This window comes from Malaclemys terrapin, chromosome 21, assembly GCF_027887155.1.
Source record: "Malaclemys terrapin pileata isolate rMalTer1 chromosome 21, rMalTer1.hap1, whole genome shotgun sequence".
Lineage (NCBI taxonomy): Eukaryota > Metazoa > Chordata > Testudines > Emydidae > Malaclemys > Malaclemys terrapin.
This window is the reverse complement of record NC_071525.1, coordinates 1,732,501-1,741,250: the sequence shown is the minus strand read 5'-3', so window position 1 is coordinate 1,741,250 and position 8,750 is coordinate 1,732,501. Positions and strand designations below refer to the sequence as shown.

General features: G+C 59.9%; 1 protein-coding gene across 1 annotated transcript; it reads right to left on the bottom strand.

Moving 5' to 3' along the window:
- Positions 1–3,609: 3,609 nt before the first annotated feature.
- S100A14 (S100 calcium binding protein A14) lies at positions 3,610–8,423 on the bottom strand. The gene is made up of 4 exons (XM_054010568.1): positions 8,143–8,423; positions 7,638–7,843; positions 5,841–5,987; positions 3,610–5,388 (listed from the first exon to the last, which is right to left on the bottom strand). The coding sequence occupies exons 2-4, from the start codon at positions 7,668–7,670 to the stop codon at positions 5,266–5,268; spliced, it is 303 nt and encodes a 100-aa protein (XP_053866543.1). The 5' UTR covers positions 7,671–7,843; positions 8,143–8,423; the 3' UTR covers positions 3,610–5,265.
- Between the last annotated feature and the right edge of the window lie 327 nt (positions 8,424–8,750).

Here is an 8,750-nt window from a genome sequence, read left to right as displayed (position 1 = left end):
GGTGGGTGTGCTCAGAGTAGCTGCATGTGCAATAACATTCCCAGCCAACTGGTTGTCCATTGAGAGAACTTTTCTCCCTGTTGACCCAATCCACTCGCATCAGCTGGAAGGGTCAACGCCAGCCTTGGATTCTCCTCAGTGGCCGCTGACGTGAAGTGAAGTCAGTGAGGCGCCGGGGGTCTGCCTGCATGGAGCAGTTTGCCCAGCTGGGTTCTTGGGGCACCCAAATCGAGCCACCAAGGGCCAGGTGTTTGAAGAGCTCGGGGCTAGATGGTCAAGTGCTCAGCACCCAATGTTCTCAGCCCTGGGGCTCTGATGCATCTGGGCCTGGGACCCCAACCTCAACTATGAGCTGACCCCTAAGGGACAGGTTTTTCAGGCCCCCCCTGTGACGCAGTAGGGAGCGGGGTGGATTGACCTGGGACTGTCTGCATGGGGGATGGGAGAGCAGGGGGTGACTGTAGGTGAGGGACGGTACCTGAGCCTCAGAGTAACAGCCGTGTTAGTCTGTATCCACAAAAAGAAGAACAGGAGTACTTGTGGCACCTTAGAGACTAACAAATTTATTAGAGCATCCGAAGAAGTGGGCTGTAGTCCACGAAAGCTTATGCTCTAATAAATTTGTTAGTCTCTAAGGTGCCACAAGTACTCCTGTTCTTCTTTTTACCTGAGCCTGTAACCTGAGCCAGGAAGGGGGTGGGGCGAGTCGACACCTTTGCCCGGGAAACTGGACACAGGGAGAGGGGGAGAGAAGGAGGGAGAGAGCGGCTGGAGGGGTTTTTGGTTTCAGTTTTGGGCTGGCTGGGAAGAGGCAGGGAACCCCCAAGTCTGGGGTCTAAGCTCCTTGCCCCCCAGAGGGACCTGGCTGAGGGGTCCTGGTTGTACCTACAAGCCCTGCTTGGGACTGTGTCCCTGTCGGCTAACAAACCTGCTGTGTTACTGGCTGGCTGAGAGTCCTGGTGAATCGCAGGAAGTGGGGGTGCGGGCCCTGACTCCCCCACACTCCGTGACACCCCCACCACTCCAGCTGAAGTCGAGGGGAGCTGCAGATGCTCCGTACCCAGCTCTTAGGGGCAGGGGTTCCACTGGTGCTCAGATCGCGCCTACCACCACGGGGCCCCGATCCCCAGTTGTCGCCTCTTGGAAAAGCTACTGCAGTACAAAGAGTAAGAAGAATTAAGAGGCCCTTGCCATCAGTGGCCTCAGTGACCCATGACAGGTTACGGGCAATTTCCTGAGAGCTCTTGGTGAGGCTGTAGGTGAAGCAAAGGGCAGGTGCTTCTTGGGAAGTGGCTTTGTTGTTATTATTTGTCTGACCGTAGCAGCCCTGGTCAGAGACCAGCACCCCGTTGTGCGAGGTGCTGTACAAACACCGATTCTGCGTTTCTCAAGAGGACGGTGCATGCAGAATGACAAACGTTCTTCTCATATTGGGAGCCGGGGCCGTGCAAAGGCACAACAAGAGCCGCACACCAACACAAGGCACACAGCCATTCCCATTAACGCTCAACACACCGAAGTGTCCAAATACGGCGGGAGTGGAGACCCACAGCTGACTCACTGGCACGTGACGGGGGCCAGCCCTCATCTTTCATCCCAGGGTCTCCAAAGACTTTCCAAATGTTCCTCACTGACCGCTCCCGAGGCAGGTGACTATCGCTGGCACCGGTCCTGGAGAAGTGGCTGACCCAGGAATAGAATCCGGGAGCCCTGGCTGCTGGTCCCCTGCTCTATCCATTACACCACCCTCCCCTCCCAGAGTTGGGAATAGAACCCAGGCGTCCGGGCCCCCACTTCCCCCTCCTCCTTCTCTAACCACTTGGCACTCGTGTAAATGGAGGATTCTCTGTAGCATGAAGCCTTTAAATCATGAGTTGAGGACTTCAGTAACTGAGCCAGAGGTTCTGGGTCTATTACAGGAGTGGCTGGGTGAGATTCTGTGGCCTGCAACGTGCAGGAAGTCAAACCAGATGTTCATGATGGTCCCTTGTGACCCTTCGAGTCTATGAGACACGTCGCCTGTCTATGTAATTAAAGATCCCCCACACCCTTCCGTTTTAATTTCCATTGATTTATTGTCATGGTAGCAACAATAAATATTCGTTCGCATTGTGAAACGGGCCCCCCGGCGAGAGAACAGTCACACACAGCCTGTTCCCGGTGAACTGGGTCACTACACCCATTCACATGCCACAGGAGCACCCGAGACAGGTGTGACCTGCCAACCTTTCCCCAACCCCCTTGGGCCCTCCCATGTGCTCCAGGCAGGGCCCAAGGGAGTTGCCTCTCCACTGGGACGGCTTTCTGGTGTATTGGCCTTGGCAAATAGTGTGAATATAGTGACTCATCCTGCACACTCGACTCCCCCCTCGGGTGTCCAGCCCCCCAAGTCTGATCTGCGACAACACCCGTCAGTCAATCGTGCGATCGAAGGGTTTACACGGGACCGCCAGGGAAGGGCGAAGGAGGGAGTCTGGGTGAGATCTCAAAGCAGACAGCCAAGGGGACGGGGATGTTCCCCGCCCAGCCGCAGACGGAGTGACACTGCCCATCCTGGATTCCTCCTGCCCCCTTAAACACCAGCGAGGGGGTGGGAGCTGTGGCTGGCCACGGAGCTCAGCCTCTCACCCTTCCCAGCCAGGACCCAGTTGACCCAACGGGGGCTCGGCGCAGGCTGTTTATTCTGTTCAGTGCTCCCCCCACCGCCCCCTGGTTGCCTCAGGGGAGCTGGGCAGAGCTCAGAGCTCTCAGGTGGCAGGCACCAGGCACCTTGTTGGGTCTGGGCCCCGTGTGGGGAGGGTCGCGGCCCCTGAATTCCACCCGGGGCGTGAATGAACCTGAGACATGGCAGGAACGGGCCCCTCCGCCGGGCTCCATACAAAGCGCCAGGCGTTCTGTGGCTCCCCCTCCAATGGCCGCAACCTGGGACTGGGCTTCACCAGAAACTCGGCTCCCGGCCCCACCTCAGAATGCGGCCCCCCGGGGCCCGAACCTCGCTCGCCCCCAGCTTGGAACTCGGGGCCCTGGACTTGGTTCGGAAGATGGGAGCCAGGCCCCAGGGTCGCCCGTCCCGGCTTGAGCCCAGATCCCCCCCCCAGCTCAGGCCCCAGGCTCCCCCCCCCAGCTCGAGTCCCAGACCCACCCCCGCCAGCTCAGGCCCAGACCTCCAATCCCAGCTCGAGTCCCAGACCCACCCCCGCCAGCTCAGGCCCAGACCCCCAATCCCAGCTCGAGTCCCAGACCCCACCCCCCCATCCCAGCTCATGCCCAGCCCCTCCCCCCCATCCTAGCTCAGCCCCCACCCCAGCTCAGGCCCAGACCCCCTCATCCCAGCTCGAGCCCCAGACCCCACCCCACCCCCAGCTCAGGCCCAGACCCCCCCGCCAGCTCAGGCCGCGGGATCCCCTCCCAGTTTGGCCCGCCATGGAGCCAGTGAGCTGACCCGCAGCTTGAGTTTTGTTTCCTGGCTGAGGCCGGGGTTACCCCGCCGGGCCCCTCTCGGGCTCTTCCCCCCGCACCAGGGTTCCCACGGTGGGCTGGGCTCTATGCATCCCGCTCACAGGTTCACACGCCAACACAGACCGGAGACCGGGGCCTTGGCCATTTTTTTTCCAGTTGTTTCTTTTATTGATTTATACAAAAACCTTTTAGCAAGCGACACAAGCGGCTGCCGACCCAGCGCAGAGCCCCCTCCGGACCGGCGGGGGCGGCAGGAGGGAGAGGTGTTTTCTCCCCAGTCCCAGCTCAGGGAGGAACTCTTAATACCAATAATACTGTGCCCCATGTCTGGAGCCTGACAGTCGCCTCCCCCGGGAGGGACCCATTTTAGGGATGGGTTATAAACCGAGGCACGAAGGAGGGAAGGGACTGGCAAGGCCAATGGCAGAATCCGGAAGAGCACCCAGAAGTCCTGGCTAACTGCAGGTCCCCTGCTCTAACCACTACCCTGCACTGCCAGAGCAGGACTAGAACCCAGGAGTCCTGGTTCCCAGCCACTCCCTGCTATAACCACTGGCCTCTGCTTCCGTCCAGTGGAAAGTTCAACCCCCTCCCCCCAGGATGCGCCTCGGTGGGGTCTGGGGTCAGAGTTGGTGTCAAGCATGTCGGGGCTCCATAGAGAGCAGGGACGTCGGGGTGCGCAGTGCCCCCCTGCCCCCGCAGCCTTCACGTGCTGGGGCGCTTACAATTCTGAGTGTCCAGCTGTCGGGGTGTGGGGGCGCTTGGGGGTGTTGCATGCTCGTCACCCTGCAGAGGGCAGTGGGTCATGCTGCAGAGGGGGCTCCCATCCTGGCCCCCACCCCCCAATCCTGCATGTGGCACTGGGACCACATTGTCAATCTAAAGAGCGGGGGTAGCCCCCTCCACATGGAGCCGAGCCCCACACTCCATAGACCAACCAAAGATCCCAGACCGCACGCTGAGCTGCCCTCCACCCGTCCCTGCCTCCCACCCACCTAGAGCCCTGGCCCCACACCTAACCCCAGCTCCTGGCTCCCTCCCCTCTCTTTCCAGCCCCCTCTCCCCATAGGTTCCACCCAACATGGTGAGCTGCCCCAGGGCTGTCAGCTGCTTCCCAAACACCCCGCCCCGGAGATGGACAGCGATCTGTAGGACTGGAGGGTCTGAGGCCCAGCTCTGAACCCCAAACTGGTGACAGCAAGTGCTCGGGGCAGTGATCCAAGGAGAGAGCCTGGAACCAGGGAGAGGAGGAGGGGAAGGTTCCAGGGCTGGGCAGATGGAACCAGAGAATCTAAAGTTTCCAGAGTAAAGTAGCTAAAACCCCTGTGTTTTAAGGTTCCGGAGCTGGGGGAACCCCCCCCCGAATGTAAAGGTTCTAGAGCAAGAGAGCTAGAAAATGACACATTTTAAGGTTCCAAAACTGTCAAGATTCAAATCTAGGGCTTAAAGTTTCTACACTAAAGGGATTGATGTCCATGAATTTAAGGTTCCAGAGCTGGAGGGACAACACCCCCCTCCTCCCCAGCATGTATAGGTTCCAGAATAAGGGAGAATGAAAAGGTTCTAGAGCAGGTGAGCAGAAGGGGAAGGTTTCTAGAGCCGGAATGGAAAGGTTCTAGACTTGGAGGAAGGGAGAGAGAGCCCAGAATGAAGAGGTTCCAGAGCTGGGGGAAGGAGAGAGGAGACGTGCCCCAGAAGAATTAACACTGCATTTTCAACACAGCACATCATGGCCGACAGTCTCGCTCGCTCGCCCTCCATGCAAATGGTCTGAGGCCTCACGGTCTGTGTCTCCCCTGAGGCCTGTTACTTCTTCACCCGGCAGCCTTTGGCTGCCTCCCCGATGATGGCCCAGTACTCGCCGAACTCCAGTTTGGCCTCGTCGGGGTCCCCAAGGCACTCGATCTTCTCATCCAGCGAGCAGACATGCTGTGAAGGAGAGTGGAGCAAGCCATCAGAAACCAGCGGAGATCCTGGGGGGGTGGGGGAACAGGGAGCCACCCACCTAGATGGGACGGTGGGTGGGAAGTGGGGGTGCAGTGAGGGAGGATGTTGTTAGGGTGGGTCTGCTGGAAGAGACGGGGGCGCAGTATGGTAGGGGTGTTGGTGGAACTGGGGCGGTATTGAGGACGCTGTTGCTCAGGTTGGCGGGTGCAGTGGGGAGGAAATGTTGCATTGGGATCTTGGGGGGCAGTGGGGTCAGGGTCAGTTTAGTGGGTGGCCATGTCCCCCACCCTGCTGCATCACCCCCACTCCACCACGCATGATCCCCCTTCCCTGAGGGATTTCACCCCGGTGTTCTCCACCATGGCCCTGTTTCAGGACCGACAATCTCCCAGCCCTGCTGGGGGGCTGGGGGCGGTGCCGAGGGCTCCCCTTACCTGTGACAGGTGAGGCAGCTGCTGCACCACCAGCTCCCTGAGCTCGTTGGGGGTCAGGCACTCCTTCCGCCCCTTCACCGCGTAGCGCTGGAAGTTGTTGATCACGATCTCGATCGCCCTCTCCACGTCGGTGAGCTCCTGGCTGTCCTAGAGCCCACGGGCAGGAGAGGGAGACGTTTAGCGGGGGTGGGGGCAAGGAGGCCCAGCTGTGACACAAGGAGCAGCTTGAGACCAAGGGAGAACGTCCCACCCTCACTCGCTGAGATCCCGGGGAAGATCAAAGGGTGCCCAGATCCCACATCAGCCTGGCTGAGCGATCTGGGGCTGGCTCGGCCTCTTCCTGGCATCTCCCCAGCCTGCCGCATCACAACCAATGATCCATCTTCTCTGACACCCCCTCCTCCACGTCTCACCAGAACCAGGGCCCCCCTAGTCAGTGGAGCTAATTGACACCAGCTGAGAATGGTCCTACCTCCTGCCAGACCCAAATGAGAGACCTAGGCCAGCCTGTCGTCTCCAGCCGTGGCTAGTGCTCAAGACTTCGCCTAGCTGCTTTAGGACTCTGCCAGGAGGGGAAATTCCCTCCTGCCCGCCAGCTACTCATCAGCTTTGCCCTGAAGCCTGGAGATCACGAGCCCTTGGTACGTTATCCTAGCTCCCGCCTAAGCAGACGCGGTTCCATTGGTCTCCTGCCAAGGGTTGCACCCAGAATTGAGACCGGGTCCTTCTGGCTGGCTGAACAAGTAGCAGATGGGTCAGTCCCATAGGGATGTTGGTGCCCATCTGAAATGGGATTTAGCCTCACCCATGAGTAGGACACCTACTATCTACCAGACAGAGCATGGCACAGTAGATGCCTGGCTTCTCTTCCCCCATGGAGGCTGGGGTAGGGGAGGGGGCAGTTACAGATGACCAGATTTGCATCCCTCCGGAGGTCTATCCAGAATTTTTTCTGCCACTTTCATGAATTCCCCAAAGCTGCATGTCAAGGGAAGAGCTGCAGGAGTTTGCCCCAGCACAGGGGTTCTCCCCTTTATGCACCGCTAAGCCAGTAACTACCAGCTATTCAAAAGAACAGACCTGCAGACTAGCTTTGAGCGGGTCTCCTCCAGGGACCTGACCCTTCCTAGCAGGAGCTCAGATCCGGGGAGGGGCCAGACCCTCAGCTGGCGTATATCAGCGTGACTCCGGGCCTCAGCACTCTGGGAATGACCCTTCCACTGGAACGCAGAGCAAAGCAGGAGACTTTCAAGGTTGTTTCCTTCGTTCCTTTGGTGAGTTTAACAGTTGCTGAAACAACTTTTAAACCAACCCAGAACAATGTGACCTTAGCTGGGAAATGCCTCCTGATTTGCCGGGCTTTCAACTGGCCAGGGCAGCCTTGGAGCCCCGCTCTGCGTGGGACTCGCGAGAAAACAGCGGCTCGGCTTGAAACAGGGATCTAGATGCCGAAGATACTTGAGGCCACACCCTCAGAACAGCTGACCCAAAGCCCACCGGAGTCTGGGGCGGGGGCTCTCCATTGGTTTCAATGGAGTTTGGATCAGGCGAGTTCCTTTTTAAATCCTGAAGTCACAGGAGCTAGGGATGGGGAAGACCCCAGACGTCCCATCTCCCTGACCAGGGCAGGACGGTTCCCAGAGCGCTGCTGGTCCCAAGTGCAGGTGATGCGCCTGGTCCCTTCAGATAGATCCTCAAGAAAAGCGCCCTGCGCAGCCAGAGGGGTCCCACGAATTCTCCCGGTGGGAAGCGGGGTGACACAGGGCATGCTACGGAGCTAATGGCGCTTTCATTGACCTTGTGCTTCTTGTGACAGTTACACTGGCCCATGCTGCTTCTCTCCGGCGCTCCGGTTCCTCAGCTCCCTCTCCGGCTTGGCTTTCCCGTGGGATGCTGCTGGGAGCGGTGCGGGGGGGGACACGGGCTCCTCCTATGAGCCGAGCTGAGTCAAGGCGTTGGGTGAACTCCCAGGAGCTGGCTTCACATCAGGTGCTGGGGCTTTGCTGGTGGGGGAGAGAGAAGGGGGAAAAGCCCTGGTTAGTTCGGCGCTCCCTCAGATTTTCCCTCCGAAGCTGGCGTTTTCGATTGCAGGGCAGGTTGGAAGTGCACAGCCAGGAACGGCATTCTGGCCTCGCAGGGAGCTGCTGAAACATGTCCCGTGCCTCTCCCCTAGCAACAGGTTGGGGCGAAGCCAGAGGGGAGCATGGGGGGGGGGCAGACGTGGGGGGGGTGGGGGACACCCAGCAGGTGTGATCCCCCAGCCAGAGTCGGGAAGGGACTGGGAAAGGAAGAAGCCACTTACCTGCTCCAACGGCTCTTCTGGGACGGGGCGGGCTGGTCCCCCGCCAGGGTTTTATACGCCGAGAGGTGTGAGTGGGAGACACCTCACCAAGTTACCTGCAAGTTCTAGCTGTGGTGCAAGGTGTCTCATTTCATAGCCTGGCACGGGGCCAGCGTGGGGCCGGGGCCCCTCCCACTCCGCGGCCAGGTTTGCCGTTCCCAGGCCTAGTCACCACCCAGCACAAACAGGACAGGGACACAGGAAGCGCCAGCTTGTGGGGGCAGCTCACCTTCCCCCACCCCCCCACCCCAGAGACACAAAGGGGAACCCCCCGGCGGGGCCTGGCAGCTGGGCCCTGGCCGGCTTCGAGCCCAGCGCCCCGGCAGTGAGCTAGCACAGGCTGGCAGAAGGCGTGTTCCTGGCGTGCAGCCGGAGCACCTGGAGCTGGGATTTCGTCAGCTTTCCTGGGCTGGGTGGGTGGGGTCAGCTCAGGATGTGTACTGGGGACCGTGGGGACCAGGCCAGGAATGGCCAGCAGGGGTGGTCGGTGCTGGCCCTGAGGCCCCAGCCCGGGGCTAGGAGGCACACGGCTCTCAGAGGCAATGCCTTCCAGGGGAAACCTCAAACTC

Coding starts and splice junctions, on each gene's coding strand:
- S100A14 (XM_054010568.1), bottom strand. CDS start 7,670: ATGGGCCAGTGTAACTGTCACAAGAAGCACAAG. Junction 5,988..7,637: donor ACTGTCACAAGAAGCACAAG/GTCAATGAAAGC, acceptor CGTGGGCTCTAG/GACAGCCAGGAGCTCACCGA. Junction 5,389..5,840: donor AGCTGCCTCACCTGTCACAG/GTAAGGGGAGCC, acceptor TCTCCTTCACAG/CATGTCTGCTCGCTGGATGA.